The 16,829-nt window shown below is 39.6% G+C and overlaps 1 protein-coding gene across 1 annotated transcript in view; it reads right to left on the reverse strand.

The window, feature by feature from the left end:
• Positions 1–16,829, reverse strand: part of DOK6 (docking protein 6) — a 950,476-nt gene that overhangs the window by 362,053 nt on the left and 571,594 nt on the right. The window contains exon 5 of the mRNA XM_078686219.1: positions 2,290–2,479. Within this exon, the coding sequence (XP_078542345.1) occupies positions 2,290–2,479 (190 nt within the window). The remainder of the gene's footprint in view (positions 1–2,289; positions 2,480–16,829) is intronic.

Here is a 16,829-nt window from a genome sequence, read left to right on the forward strand (position 1 = left end):
ATACACGCCCTTGTGGATCAATATTGAAAAGGCTATCATGGGCAAAGGACCTCTAGCGGCTGTACTCAGCATGGACCTGTCTCACCTCACGCACTCTAAGTATATCATGCTCAATACCAAAAGAGCTCTTCTTAGACTATACCTAACACATAAATCTGGCCTGCAAGTAAAGACATCGGCTTCCTCATCCCTATGGTATAACCCACTCATAAAGATTAATGGCTCCCCCCCTTTTTGGAAACAGTGGTCAGACAAAGGAATAAATGTGATATCGGATCTCTACGACGGGCACATGCCGTTGCCCTTCTCAACAATTCAATCTAAACATTCCCTTCAACCAATTGACTTCTATGCCTTCCTGAAACTAAAGTCAGCTGTGTCCACACGCTCGTTCACACTTTCGACACCTTGGTTAAAATCGACACTCCCTCATTTACAATCCTCTGGGCACTTTGGGGCACGCAACTGCGGCGTAAATGTGGCGCATCCCTACGACCCATTTACAACGTGACGCATCTAGGCAGATGCGTCACGTTGTAAAGCTCTGCGCCACTTGTGGGCGTTCCGGCGTAGGGTGGGCGTTCCGGGGCAGGTGCGCCTCGCAAAAGTGGCTGAGTGAAATCTATAAGATTTCACTCAGTCACTTTCAGGTCAATGCTGCGTCAAAACCCTGCGCCTGCTTGAAGCAGGCGTAGGTCTTGACGCAGCATTGGTCAGATAGGGCACCCCCGAGCATTGCTGGAGCTGTGTCGCGCTTGTGACGCAACTCCAGCAATGCGCCACCTTTACGGCACAGATGCGTCACGCATCTGTGGCGTTTTTGCCCCATGGTGCGCCGCATTGTAAATGCGGCGCACCATGGGTGGCGGAGCAGCGGCGCAAAATAACTGGCGCATCCCTGGGGATGCGCCAGTTATCATAAATCTGCCCCCAAGTTTCCAAAGTTTACAGACTGCTCGCGCCGACACTGAACAAATCACTGAGACGTAACGAACTTAAGTGGGAAGCAGAACCTAACAATACCGGAATAGCTATTAACTGGGATAAGATCCACGCCTCTGCCCTCACACATAAAGTATCACCAATCCTCTCGCAAACCAAATTTATGATAATCAATAGAGTGTTCTGGACCCCCCAAAAATTATTTAAACTTAATCTAAGAGATACCCCCACCTGCTGGAACTGCTCCCTAGCTGATGGTGACCTGCCGCACATGCTATTCCATTGTCCTACGTTACATAAATACTGGTCCAACGTCTTTGACCATATTGAACGCATATTCGGCATCAAACCGACGAGAGAATTCATTTACTTAATTCTGGGGGCCATTGATCCATGGGTATTAAGAGACCACGATCGCCAACTCCTTGACCTGCTACTCACCCTGGCGTGCAAGGTTGTCCTCTGCCACTGGAAGACAGCCTCAGAGGTCTCCTTTACGGCTTGGAAGGAGTGGCTATCTTGTATTAGGGGAATAGATAATCCTACCCTGCACTCTTCCCCTTGGCAAGTTACCAGCAAAAAACTCTGGACCTCACTGGATGCATCATCCTTCTACTTTGACCCGCCGTAATATGCCCTTTAACTAACTGCCAGGCGCCTAAAGACGCCCGACAAGTAGCTACTCGGAGATGAGTCACTATTGGCACGCAGGTATTCTATAGTAGGCCAGCAAACTACCGTATATTGTCATTAAGATCCTGTATTTTGTCTGTTGATCCTCATTGTGTTACACAAGCCATATCATAAAAATAGGATACATGAGCACGACGGTTGTTTATACATTGTATGGTTTTGACAACCAATTGTTAATCAAATCCACACTGAGACCAATGTGATGCTGTATTATATCATTGTATTGCGAAGCTATAATTGGGTTGTTACAACCATTCCTAATCCATTTACTATGTACAATATCACCTCAAGCATCAATGCCACCCTCATATTTGTTCCTTTATCCGTCAGGAAGGTGTGGCTCTGGATCTAACTCTGTGTTCATTTATTTTCCTTAGACCTCAGCAAGGTAATGACATGACTGCTTGTATTATTGATTCTCATTTGCTTTCCTTATTTTTGCTTTCTTGTTTGCTTTCTTTTTGTCTAATAAAAATGATTTGAAAACAAAAAAAAATGTTTGAAGTATGTGTGTGAGGTCTGTGTCAAACAAACTCAGAACCAATTTAAAAAATAGATACTAATGCAGCTAAAATAGAATAATCGACATATTACACGTTTGCTACCTGAATGATGAACACTATTGAAAGGAAAAGATAGAATTGCATATCTTACCTTCCAGATTCAAATGTAAACCATGTGGAATCACGGCCATATCTCCTCAAGGAACTGAGTGGCCACATAACGAGTTTCACTTTAGCATTGTGAATGTCCCAGAGATAGATGTTCTCATGTGTGATCTGCATGGTGCATTCCCCATAGATGTCTAAATTTGGTGTAGGCATTAGATATACATTAAATCTCTCTGAAAAGAAATAAAGGAGGGAAATGAAAGATATCAACATTAAAATGAAATCCTGTAAATTTCACTGCATTTCATGTTTTCTCATCATGACAGGTTGATACACAGTCATTAAATCATTATCTTTACAAATGTCGGAACAAAACTAATTGAACTTCATTATATGCTGCGTCACTTTGATCCAAACACAGACTATTACATACAAAAAAACTGACCATGCCCTTGCAATTGAAGCAAACACAAATGTATAGATTCAATAGAACAGTTTAAAGATGACCTGTTCTGAGAGCCAATATAGGGCTCCATTGGATGTGAGTTATCTGGTCTTTTAACTTCTGGCCAGGGCCGGACTGACTACCGGGCAGTTAGAATGCTGCCAAGCGGGGGCTGAGTTCACTGTGGTGGGGGCTGATTTAGTTCATGGAGACCTACGTGTGCTTCGAAACAATTAAAGCAAAACGAATTTCGTTTAGCACACACAGGTCTCCATGAACAAAATCAGCCCCCAGCTCAGCAGCATTCCAAACTGCCCTGTAGCCAGTCCGGCCCTGCTTCTGGCCCTTGCAGACTGAAGACACACTACCGATCACTTGTAAAGGGCTTGTAGGTAGGGGTGAGCATAATATTTCACAGAAGTGCAAAATAAGGGGATAAGCTAGATGGACTCTGCCTTTTCTTTTTTAGTTCACCCACGCAGTTGACTGGGTCAAAAACATTGACTTCTGCTCCGTGGGAGTACTACAGGAAAAGGCTGAGTCCTACCAAGGAACTTGAGAAAACACTTGCATTTGTGTGTCCCGAGCTGCCCCGAACAGCATAACAGCAATGGGACACATCAGTTGCCCATTGTTTTACAGAGCGGGCTGGGATCAGCCAATAAAAGTGTTCTAATCACAGTTTCCCATTATGTTTCAAGAATTCTGATTAGCTGCAGTTAGCCAATCATAGTCCGTATTTGCAATTATACCTTTGTCATATCCTGATGGCAGCCCATTCAGAAATTAAAGTGACAACCCATCCAATCATGGACTATTTCATGACTGATATGTGTGTTGGTCTGTAAACTCGCAGTCAATCATGATTTACGGTGATACTAATACTGCCTTCCTCCTTTTTTATGTGGAAGATTGAAACCAATCAGTGGAATTTGCAGATTGCAAAAGTATTTGTTTAGCCTGGCGCTATATGTGGGTGAAATAGAAGCCTTGGAAAAAGGCTTTTGCAATATTTCAGCCATAAGTCATTGTCTTTCTTCTTGCCCCATTAGAAGCTGTATCTTCATCTGCATTAAAGAGAAAATTGTTCTTAAATTTACAAATTTGAATCATATCTGGTTTTATTATTGTTTGAATATGGTTTTAGGAAACACCCTATTTAAGCTTGGATCTTTACTTCATCTAAACTTCGATATATAAACTGCAGGAGATCAGCGAGTTGGTCCTAAAAAAATGACTTTCTATATTGATGCATTCACTGAACCAACGTTTCTTTTGCCTGGACTTCACTCCCGGAGAAGCAGGTTTTAATGTGGGGGATATATCTGGCCGTGATTATTTCAAGCTTTCCAACCATCAATTATTATGCTGTTGGTTTAGTGCAGGAGGGCACAACCATTTACATCAACAACCAACTGCAAGCGTTTGAAGTTAACATCAGTAATATATAAGTATGCTAGTAGTATACTAGATATTTGTTAGACCTGTCAGCATTAGGTAGTCTTCCCTTATACATTTTGTCTTACACCGCCATATTTCTCTGATCTTGTATTTGTTGGCTTTGGGACTCTGCACTGCTAACCAGTGCTAAATTGTGTGTGCTCACTCCTTAAAAGATGGTAACATTAGCTTGTTGCTCAATTGGTATACATAATTTACTTATAAGTCCCTTGTAAAGTGGTACTTCATGTTTCATCGGGCCCAGCCTCAAAAACAAAAACAACACAGCGTGGACCTCTTTCAAAACCTTTCAGGAATGCACCATTCTCAAAATTCTAGCAACGCTGAAACCAGAAAACCACTTCAATTACCCTCTTCCCGTCAGTTTCTAAATGAGATTATACCATTGATACTCCCACCCTGGACCAACATTGTAAATGCCTCTCTACATCAAGTCAGTATCCCTGACTGTCTAAAGTTGGGGCAGGTATCAACCATCGTAAAAAAAATTGGCAGATCACACAAATCTAAACAACTTCTGCCCGATTTCCAACATTCCAACTCTGGAGAAGCTCCTTGAAAAGTGCGTACACATCCAGCTCTGTGACCACATTGAACAATTCTGCCTTCTGGGCCAATGCCGATCTGGCTTCTGCCCACGGCACTGCACAGAATTGGTTCATACACACAAAGTGGATGACACGCTAGAAATGTTGGATCAAAATGAATTTGCCTCTGAATCATCCTTGACCTATCTTCTGCATTCGATACGGTCAAGCATGACAACTTACTAGACCTAATAGAGCATATAATGGGCTTATCAGGGCCCATCCTAAATTGGTTCACCTCATTTCTCAAAACCAGAATTCAAATATTCAAAGTTAATCAGTCCATATCTAAGTCCACTCCGGAAACATTAGTGGTCCAACATGGTTTCTCCCTCTTACCCACTCTCACTCATGGAGCCTCTGACCAAAATTCTAAGTTCATCTAACATCCACTAGCATATGTATGCTCGCAACACCCAATTATACTTCAAAGTCTCCTCCTCTGGAATGTCAGACAAAATATCGACAGACAAAAAATCGACCTACAAAAATATCGACACAGAAATATCTATCTACATAAAGGTAAGTACAAAAATATCAGAAAACAATATAGTTTTCAAAAATATCGATGTTAAAAATATTGTTTTATAAAATGTTTTAATAATAATGTAAAAATAAGTAAATACTATATATAATTTAAAAAGATATAGATATGAATATTAAAATATATTAAAAAATAATAACTAATACATATAATGTTAAAATGAATTACACATCTACATATAAATTAATATATATACTTACCCCATATATTGCAACATTAGGGAAAGTGTTGGATAGCGTAGGGGTAAAACTTACTATTCCCACTCCAGAGAGTGCAACAGTAGGGAAAGCGTTGGATAGCGTAGGGGTAAAAATTACTATTCCCACTCCAGTGAGTGCAACAGTAGGGAAAGCGTTGGATAGCGTAGGGGTAAAAATTACTATTCCAACTCCAGAGAGTGCAACAGTAGGGAAAGTGTTGGATAGCGGAGAGGTAAAAATTACTATGCCCACTCCAGTGAGTGCAACTGTAGGGAATGTGTTGGACAGTGTAGGAGTTAAATTAACATACTTATCAATTGAATATTTTTTTATAAAATAAGTAACATATTAATAATTCTTTAACTAAAAAATATTAACAAATACCTATTAAATTAAATTAATATTCACTTAAATAACATTAAATTACTTCCCACCCTATTCCCCTATAAACACACAACGTGCTACACATAAAAAAGAACACAATTCATGTAATTATCAATTAATCAATTAATACAAATTAATTAACAATAATTTAATTAACAATAACAAAAAATAAAAAGTGATTATACATTAATTATAATTAATATCATTTAAAATTAACCTACTAATAAAAAGTAATTACCAATTAATAAATAATTGACAATAAATTACAAATCAATAATAATAAATACAAATATTTGTAATTGATTAATTATATTTAAATTACTTCCCACCCTATTCCCCATATACCCACAACCCGCTACACATGAAAAATAACATAATTATTTTAATGATCAATTCATCAATTAATAAAAATTATTAATTAATTTGCAACAAATTAACAATAACAATAACTAAAAATGCATATACATTAATTATAATTATTATAATGATAAATTAACCAATTAATAAAAATGAATTACCAATTAATAATGAATTAACAATAAATTAACAATCAAGAACAATAAATAAAACCATAATAATTAATTAATTATAAATAAATTAGTTCCCACCCTATTCCCCTACAAACCCACAACCCGCTCTAATATTAAAATGCAAATTGTTTTTAAGAAAAATTACTATTTTCTAAACATTTAATACATATATTTAAAAAAAAATAAAAAACATTTAAAAAAATGTTAAACATACATCTAAAATGCATACTAAATACATAACACTAAAAAAATTGTTAATATTTACAACAATATTTTTGCTAACGATATTATTCACTTCGATAGTACTTACTTTGATATTAAATAATTCGATATTACTTACCTTGCAGTTGATATTCTGGTCAACGATATTCTTGACTTCGATATTCTGTCCCTACAATATTAAAAACTCAATATTAGTGTAGGACGATATTAAAATTCCGATATTTTGACTGCTCACCCTCCTCTGAAGACATCAGATCCCTAAGTTTGACTCTACAAAAACCCAAAGCTGACTGGCAGACAACCCCCTCAAACTAAACACTCTCAAAACCACATTCTTACTAATTTTTCCACCCAACTAGTCACCCATCATTGAAGAATGGGTGAAACAACTAACAGATGTCAACTGCCTGGCCCAAGTTATTGATTCAGCAAGATCACTGTGAATGACTCTGGACAAGAACCTTAACATGCAGAAGCACATCAGCACTGCCACCAAAGAAGTGAACCTCCATATAAACATATTGAGAAAATGAAAACCCTTACTTCCTCCCAATGACTTCAAATCTTCAGTGCAAGCCTTAGTAATTCCTAGGTTAGACTATGCAAGTGCAACCTCTGCAGCCTGCTCAAATACAAAATAGGTCCTATAAGGGTCTCCCTTAACTCTGCTGCAAAACTCATCATGGGATCAAAATGAAACATTTGCATCACCCCTGACTTAAAAGCCCTCAACTGGCTCCCTCATGAAGAAAGAATTAAATTAAAATTGCCTGCATGACCCATAAATCCCTACACTTCAATACCCTGCGATACCTTGCTTAGAAGTTTTAACTTTCTGTTGGCAGTAGATCCTCCAGAAGCTCCAGCACGGCACTGCTGAACCCACAGAGATTCTCTAAAAAGAAAAGCTGCAATTGAGCTTTCTTGGGGATCAACCAGAGAGTTTGGAACTCCTTGCCCCCTGAAACCAGACTGAATCCCTCAACTCTTTCTTTCAAGAAAAAAGTTAAGTATTACTCATGAACAAATGTATGCCCTAGATCTTAGGATCTCATCTCTCCTAACCTATCTTGGCTCATCAATCGCTCTCTTATTATTGATGGCTGTTATTGTGTTGGTTATTGTTTTTCCTATGGCTATTGTTTTTGTATTACCGTATCCATTTGTTTCTCAATTTTGTGGTGATCTCTCCCATTCCTTGGGATCCTTATTGGTTTCCATATGTCTCCACTCTATGAACATGTGTAAAGTGCTCTGATACCCGAATGGGTCATGTTTGCGATATATAAAAGTTTTAAAATAAATAAATAGCTGCTAGTAGTGAGCATGCAGCACTTGTTGTACCCCCTCCGTAAGTAACCTTGCAAACCTGTCATAGGCCTGCTATTGCAGCCCGTGTGTGCAAATTCTAAACTGCCATTTTGCCCAAGCAAAATAAACCTTTATCTGGGTTCAAACCTGCCTTTTTAATACGCTTTAATCACCCCTGGAGTAGCCACAAAACAGCCCACAGGCCAGAGTGCAATATATTTAAAAAGTAGAACATATAATTTTAAGTTTTACATGTCCTGCTAGGGAAAAATGCTGAAACTCTTTTTCAATATTGCAAGGCCCATCTCTCTCAAAGGATAAAATTAAAGTTCTATTATTATATTTAATACGCTGTAACTTCCAAATGGAAAGAGGGAAACAGTTCATATGTGGTGGTTTTGGAATTGTAAGGAAAAATCCTCCTAAATAGTGAAGTTGGATTTTTGGTTACAGTTTTGAAAATATAACTTTTAGAAAGTTGGCCTTTTCCTGCCTTAGCCATGCAGTGCCTGCATACTGTCTCTGTGTCACATGACTGAGTGTAGTTGGCAGTTGGACTTTGTGAATTCCTCCTAGACAGTCACACACAATAGAGAGCTTAGGTGTACCTTGATGGGCCATCACTGGCAGGATGGCAGGGTGGAGTTAGGCACAGCCCCACTTACATCTGAAGAAGCTGTGTCCTGCCTTCATACAAAGGATTGCAACCCCCTGAAGTTAGTCCGGAGACTGGGCGGGGGAAGCAGGAAACCTGTGAACTGTAAAGGGAAATCTCTAGAAGCTTCTTCCGCTTCAAAGGAGGTACCAGGTATAAATATGAGACCTCAGACACCAACTGTTTGGTACACTTCTGGACATATGGAAGAGTCTGCCAGGATTAAGCCTGCCTACTGTGATGACCTAATGCCTTCTTTCCTGTGTGAGAAGGACTGGGTCTGCAACCTTTACCCAGAACAACCAGAGTGACTCCAAGGGCTAATCTCTTGTAACTAGAACCTGGACTCTACAACAGTGAGTGCTACCCTGCCAAGTGTTGCCACCCCAGTCCTGGACCCTTGGAATTGTGTCTGAAGGTGCTCCACCAACCCACCTGTGGATCCAGCAGAACCAATGCATCTCCTCTGCTGCACAGCCAACCCTGAGCACAATTGATGCTTCGCCTATGCTGTTAGGATTCTACCAGTGCAAGGATTTTGCATCGACCTTGCAGTCCATAGCGTTATCGGAACCTCAGCTGTGCAATGCACCCCCAATGCTGGCCCTCGTGTCCCAAGTCTCGACGAAGATGCAATACTTTGTATCTCAAGCCCTGCAATCTCTATGGAACCAACCGTTGCATGACACATTCTTGACGCAGGACTTTTCATTGCAAGCTTCCCTCATCAATGGCCTCCTCGACGATGACTCAGGACATCACATCGCAACCTCGCAGCTCCTCTTAACCAAAGCTGTGAGACGCATCTCTGACCCGGACCTCGCATCGCCTCGGCTGTGCGATACATCCTCTCTGCAGGACCTCACAATGCTCTGCAACCAGGATTTAAAGTGATCTTTTTCATTGTGCCTGACTTGTTCCCTGTAGCCAGCCTGCACTCCATTGTGGTTAGCCTGAACTTTTGTCTTCGTCCTGGTCTGGCACGAACAGATAGCCACAGTTGGAACGTTAGGCTTTTTTAGCACTATTTTCACTAGAATCTTTAAACCTTCAAATCTCCAGTTCTACCTATTGGATTATTGTTGTTTTAATCTTGTTTTATTTAATAATATTGACTCTAGTTTATAATCTTATGTGGGATGCTTTTCACGGTGTGTTTTAAAGTTATTATAGTTTGAAGTGCTGCAAAAATGCTTTACATATTGCTTCTAAGTAAAGCCTCTTCTGCGAGAGCAGATTCACTGCATCACTGCTGTTGCTTGAATAGAACCGGTTTATCGCAGTTGGAACCAGTGCTTTGCCATCGAAACTTCAGCATTGGGACCACCTTATCGTCGCTACTACAGAAGGACGCTCAACTCACCCCTTGGACTGCGTGGAGAAACCAATGCATCAGCTTTCGAACCAACACATCTTGGAACCGGTGCTTCGTCTTCCAAATCAACACATTCCCATTGTTGGATGGAGAAAACCAACACATTGCCTTAACTGCGGGATCAACACTGACCCATAGCTTGGCTACACCCTGCATCTCGTTATTTTCAACCAGGATTAAGGTACATTTGCTTGGGTCTTGTAGCTGGCTCGTGCTCCATCGCAGTCAGCCTGAAGTGCTATTTTGTAGATAATCGCCAAAAAATCATATCTTGACTTGGGATTTTTGTCATTTTGGTCTTGTTTATTTCTAAACTTGTGTGGAGTCTTTTGTTGTGTTTTCACTGTGTTATTTTTTGATGTGTTGCACAAATACTTTACTCATTGCCTCTTAAGTTAAGCCTGCCTGCTCTGTGCCAAGATCCCAGAGAATAAACACAGGCTAATTTATAGTGTGTATTTGACTTACCCTGACTAGGGTTGTGGTTCCTGACTGGACAGGGTGCATACCGGTGCCTGCCAGAAATCCAATTTCTAAAAATCATGCTTACTACTTATTTAAGAATTGTATTTATCTGAAACTTTGGTTTATACTCCAACATCTTGAGGTATTTGTATGTAGGAAGTCATGGCCTAAATGAAGCACATGATTGGTGCAAGTCTGTTTTTTTTCCCACTTCCTTAAAAATGTATTATAAAGAAATAACTCCAGTTTTAATGATCGCTCATCTACAATGATAGGCCAAAACTTATTAGTTATGCATTACAACTCAAAGCACTATCATAAATTGGATGCGTAACAAATCCCTAATCATAATTTTGGAGACATGCCACTCTTTGTACTAAAATACAAGTCAACAAGAATTATTATTATTTTACAATGAGTAGCAGGGATCATTAAATTAAATACCATGTTATGCAAATTAATTTCGAAACTGGATACATTTTTAAAGAAACATTAGGCGAGTAATTTAATTACAATTTTGGAACTTCATTATTAGTGATAAAAAAGCCAACAGGGAGCATTTCTTTTTTTATTATTTCTTATGTTCTTTGTTCAGGAATTTAGTATTGCTAAAGGATTTCATATAAATAGAGCAATTCATGCTGCAACTTAGGTCACATCACCATACAAATGCATTAATGCATGCTAATTTAAAGGCTAAAGGTAAAAAGATATTTAGCTCATAAATATTTACATTTGCAACCCTGCAATTGAGACTTTCTAGCATGAATCGCCACAATATGAATATATACCTATTCTCACCCTGAGATCACAAGCAGCAATATACTCCATCCATCTTAAAAAGTTACAAAAATAGACAATACTATATAAAACGATAATACAATTCATTTGCTGAGACTTAGAGCCTGATTATATCCCGTTACCCGCAATATATATTCCATTAAAAACTATATTTCTGCAGACCGGATATCCGTTGCCGTTGTGACAGAGTAACCCATCTGTCAAGATTTAATTTAAACTGTTAGTATGGTTGAGAGATGAATGAAACGTAGTATTTGATTATGGGTTATGAAATACATTTTGAACTGTACATAAACAAGAGTTTGCCCATGGATTAAAAATGCAATTTGAGTCACAATTATCATACCTCTAGCTTTCCCCTGACAGGGTTTGTCAGAAAATACATGGTGAAATTTATTTGGTTAAATAAGCAGAAATAAACAGAATTCTTGTGGATCAAAACTGCATTCACATGTTAATTCTCGCTTCGAGGTTGGCAACTCAGAATAGTAGTGTTTAAGAACACATTGTGAATGCACCACCCCAGGGAATCTGTTTCTACCGATTGGAGTGATAGTAAAACACACAGCCCTGATTACAGTAAGTGCAGAGGTAACTTCCGGTCTCTTCAAAAATAGGAGTTTGCACCTGGAATGTAATTTCCTCCTGACAGACTAAACGGCACCACTGAAATTTCCTCCTGCCAAATTTTGCCAAGTCTAATATGGCAACATTTATAAAGGTAGAGGGGCATATTATCAAGGGCCTTATCTCTTTAAAAGCCCAAAAAGTTGGGATAATAATTTCACCCTATCAACAAGAGGGTGATAACATGTATTAGCGCATGTTAGCACCCTTTTACCCGACGCCTCCCTTTGCATCTCTAATGAAATGCAAAGTGTGCGTCACTGGGCAGAACAACCTTGTAAATATCGCTGATGTGCACATCTCGATATTTACAAGGAGGCCCAGGCATTTTTGCAGACGTTAGTTTTTGGCGAAAACGTCTGCAAAAATGCTGACTTACATATACTTTATATTGGAGATGGATTATGCTGATACGACCACAGGGTCGGATCAGCAAGGTCATCACCGTTTTCCATGGAACAATGCTGGAAACCCAGCGATGTTCCATGGAAAACAAGCTATTGCTGGAATAATTATCACCATTGCGCTATGCGTTGTTAATACAGCGCTAGCATGGCGATAATTATCAGTGATAGCCGGCGATAATAATTCTCACGCTAAGAACGGCCCCATATTTGGGGCGTTGATAATATGGCCAAAATTTTCTTAGAAAAAAATAAGATTAATGCAGAATTTATTGCTTGGATTTTCCCTATTTCCCTTGCAGAAAAACAATCGGGAGAAACTCGACCTTTACTGACCCAAATGTGATTAAGTTCTATAGATGTAGAAAAAGCGTTTTAATGACCTGCTGGTTCACAACGAGTTTGAAACCTGTAGGTAAGCCACCCTTTATTACACCAGTGAAAGAGATACCGACATGTATTTGTAGCATTTATAGGCTACTGTGGTTGAGCCCACTGTATATCTACTTCCACGTAATGGAGTATTTCCAAGACTGAAACACGCTTCTTTGGATGAGTCATCAGAATTCAGGAACATTAAGGCAAACGATTCGAAACAAATGGAAATTAGATCTGAACGTGTTCCATTCTTAAACTAAACAGAGGCTCAGCATAGTCTGCAGAAGTGGGTTGTAAATTATCCACATGAATTTCTCAATTTGAATTGAATATGTGGCTATCATAATTGAAACCTTGCCTGGAGGGCGTTATTCTGATGCCAAGAACCCATCAATGAGCACATAGAACTGCTGTAAAAGGCAAAAAACATTTAAATAAGACCACTTGAAAAACAAAGAATACTAAACGTTACTCTTTAAGGAAACTATTGTTTCCAGACCGTAAAGTTATTCTTTAAAGTTATAGAAGCAGGATCCAGCAGGACCGAGCTCACATTTTTTGTTATCGGAAACCTTGTAACATATTAAAACGTTTGGAAGGACTGCAGGTCAAACACAGGTCGTAATTCCTGGAAAGCTTTACCGCTGACCAAACACCAGCAGAAAAAAAGTAATTTCAGTCAGCAAACAAGAAAATTGGATTAAACGTTTCTTATTTTTATCATTGCCGTTATTTTGAATCTGAACAACGTGACGATAATGTAAAATAAATCAACAAGGGGAAATTCAGCAATGTATCTAGGAAATTACATTCCTTGTTCAGATTAAACCAACTTCTGTGAAATTAAAGTACTGGGCTGTGGAGCATGGACGTGGTAGTACGTAATAGGAAAGCTGTCATTGTGTAATGATTTGCTGGTCAGGGAATCAATCCATTTTTATGTTCTTCTGTTTCCAGGACTTTGTGCAAATGAGGTCACGTGTAACAGACGTTTGTTGAATGTGTATATTAAAAAAGCAATTGTATCAATTCTTGCATTTTGTGATTTACATTTTCGGCCAAGACTCGAGCTACTGAAACAGCAAAGCCTGCTATCTTTAAACATGATTGAATAACACTGTGAACCTGTTTCCGGTTTACCAGAAGCCAGTTATGTCTCTCAGGCACAGGAAGCAGATGGATACTTATCCGCCACACTGTTCTGCCCCAGGAGCAGTAACCAACTAAATGTACTATTTCTTAGGACAGCAGCCCACCAGGATGCAGGACACACAAGAGGCAATCCAACCACAATGCACCAAATCATAGGGATACTAACCTACAATACTGAATTGCATCCCTGAGAAGCTAATCTATTACACGTTGGACTGCATCATGGGGTAATAAGTCTTAATATTTAATTCCATGCACATTCCACTGCATCCCTTAGAGAATACATTGTATCCTATGGACACCAACTAACCACACTGCTCTTTAGAGATCTTCACAGGTCATACTGGACTACATCCTAGGGGACTCATCCACTGTGCTGCATGAAAAGATAGGTTGATCCATCATATTGCAAAACTCCCTCTGGATACATAACCCTAACACTTCATCCATGGAACTATTTCTAGGAACCCCCACTGTTTTGCATCCAAGAAACAACAAACTGCCACAGTGCACTGCATCCTGCCTGCTGGCACTAACTCTGCTGTCTGAATCCTGGGTACGTCAACACGTCGCATTGCAACGAATCCTTGGGGACATCTTCTGTGTGTTAGAATTCTTAAGAAGATAACGAGGTCTAGTAGGGAGATAACGAGTAAACTGGGAGTTGAGGAACAGAAGGTTATGTGCCAAGATGACACATTAGCAGATGCAAAGTACCCAAAGGTATTATTCTTGGCATTCAGAAGTCATTGACCTTTGGTTATCCAATTGAAGATAGGGGCAAACCCAAGAAATACTAAAATAAGCCTACCTGCAGTATGTTGCATGGACTGGTGGCTAGAAAGAGGAGTTTAAGGGACACCCAGGTATGACATTTTGGCATATTGGAACCAGGGCTGGATGACCTAGGATGGTCCAGAAGAAGGGGAAGGATAACATTACAAATGGTCTAAAAAACATCAAATCTCATGAGGAAGTGGTGTGGTTGATTGAGGAGTCATCCAGAGAATAATGTCAAATGGAAAGCACACGTTTTGAAACTTGGTGGTGACTCTCTCAAGGACGAGAGGCTGCTGAGTTGAGCACAGGAAAGTCAGGAGTCTCTAGAAATCAACACACTTCAGTTTTCTTTGATCTGAATTTTGGAGGTGGCAATGGAAAGCGAAGGGGCATGAATGTAGGTGACAAAAGAAGCAGTTGTAAACCCAACTGTATATCTCCAGGTTATTTGTATTGTAAAAAGCTAAAGAAGAAAAGCGGATCTGAGGCGCAGGAAGTGTCAGGTTGGCGTTAACTGATTTAGGAATAGGTTTTCTTAACCCTGATAAATATCTACTTCATTTAATTCAACCCAGCGATTGAAAATTAAGCTTCAAAGTGACAGTTGCAAAGGATTTTAAACAGTATGGAATCTTCCAAAATTAGGAACCACAATCTGCAGCCATGCAGTATTTTTCTGCTGAGACCTTATACACAGTTTCGATTATTTACTGCAATCAGGGAACCTTTAGGTAAAGGATCTCAAACAATTGAACATTGGTAGCTGTATCATGAACAGCTGTGCTTGTTCAGATCAGGACTGTCCATGTAGTTTTAGAGCTGGGCTAAACACAGCTATAGATGTCTTGTCAACCACATGTTCTGCAAAACATTAATGATACAAAAATACATTATACATACATATATATACACACATGCACACACACACACACACACACACACACACATGCACACACGCACACACCCGCGCACACACACACACACGTATATTACTTACTGGTGGTCGCCAGTAGATTGCTATAGTTAGGACAATGTTTCCACAGGAAAATTGTTTTTTGACTTGGCTATATCGTTGGTACCGCTTGACGAATCTTTACAACATTTTCCCCAAAAAGTGTACCAGTGATTCTAGTTTGCATGCAAAGTTTCGGGGCGATCCCTCAAAGTGGGCGAGAAAAAAGGGGTTTTAAAAAAAGTGTGTTTCCTATGTTAAATCCCATAGAGATTTTGAACATGACTACAGACTAAACCGCTGGATGGACTTATGCCAAATTTGGAAGAAAGCTAGCTCTTGATCCAGAAAGAGTGCTTTTTGTTATTCAGTGTAAATGTGTTAAGTAGTTTTAGAGTTATTGAAAAAAAAATTTTTTTTCATATACAGGGGCGCAGAACCTCCTGCTGAAATCTGAGACCCAAGATGACTGCCAACACTTCCCGGTTGAAGTGTTGGCAGTCATCTTGGGTCTCTGCTTCAGCTGAGTTTCACAAAAAACGTTTACCAAAATATAAAAGGGGGCAGGGTAGAAATTCCCTGACCCCTGTAACTGGGGTCCCGACAGGCCCAAACGCAATTTTTTTATAACAATTGCCACAGAAAGGTAATGGAAACACAAATCCACATCAAATATTCCCGTCAAGCTAAATCAAACACTCCGGCTCCAGGGAGCGGGAGCTGTCAAAGTTCTCTCGCCCAATGAAAGCGGAGGTTTCATCTCTTTAAAGAGATGAAAGTATTGCTCCTGCATGTAGGGAGCTGCATTTCCAGCAGCTCCCTGTGTACAGAAGCAATGCCAGCACCCGCAGGAGGTATGGAACAGCTGGGATCAGAGGGGTCTTGATGCTCCCCCTGTAGTCCTGTGGAATGGACAAAACATCAGAAAGATCAGACATGAGCTGAAAGAGGCAAAATAGAGATCAGAAACAAGAAGAAAAAGGCAAAATAAAGGTCAGCAATGAGCAGAACGAGGCAAAATAAAGGTTGAAACAAGCAGAAGGAGGCAGAATAAAGATGACAAATTAGCAGAAAGATTCATAATATAGGTCGGAAACGAGCAGAAAGAGGCAAAATAAAAGTCAGAAACGAGCAACAAGAGGAAGAATAAAGGTCAAAATGAGCAAAAAAAGGCAGAATAAAGGTCAGAAACAAGTAGAAAGCTAAAATACAGGTCTGAAATTAGCCCGAAAGAGGTAGGAAAAAGGTCAGAAGGGAGCAGAAAGAGGAAGTATAAAGGTGAGAAACAAGTAGAAAGAGGCAAAATACAG

Source organism: Lissotriton helveticus, chromosome 4_1, assembly GCF_964261635.1.
Source record: "Lissotriton helveticus chromosome 4_1, aLisHel1.1, whole genome shotgun sequence".
In the NCBI taxonomy this organism is placed as follows: Eukaryota; Metazoa; Chordata; class Amphibia; order Caudata; family Salamandridae; genus Lissotriton; species Lissotriton helveticus.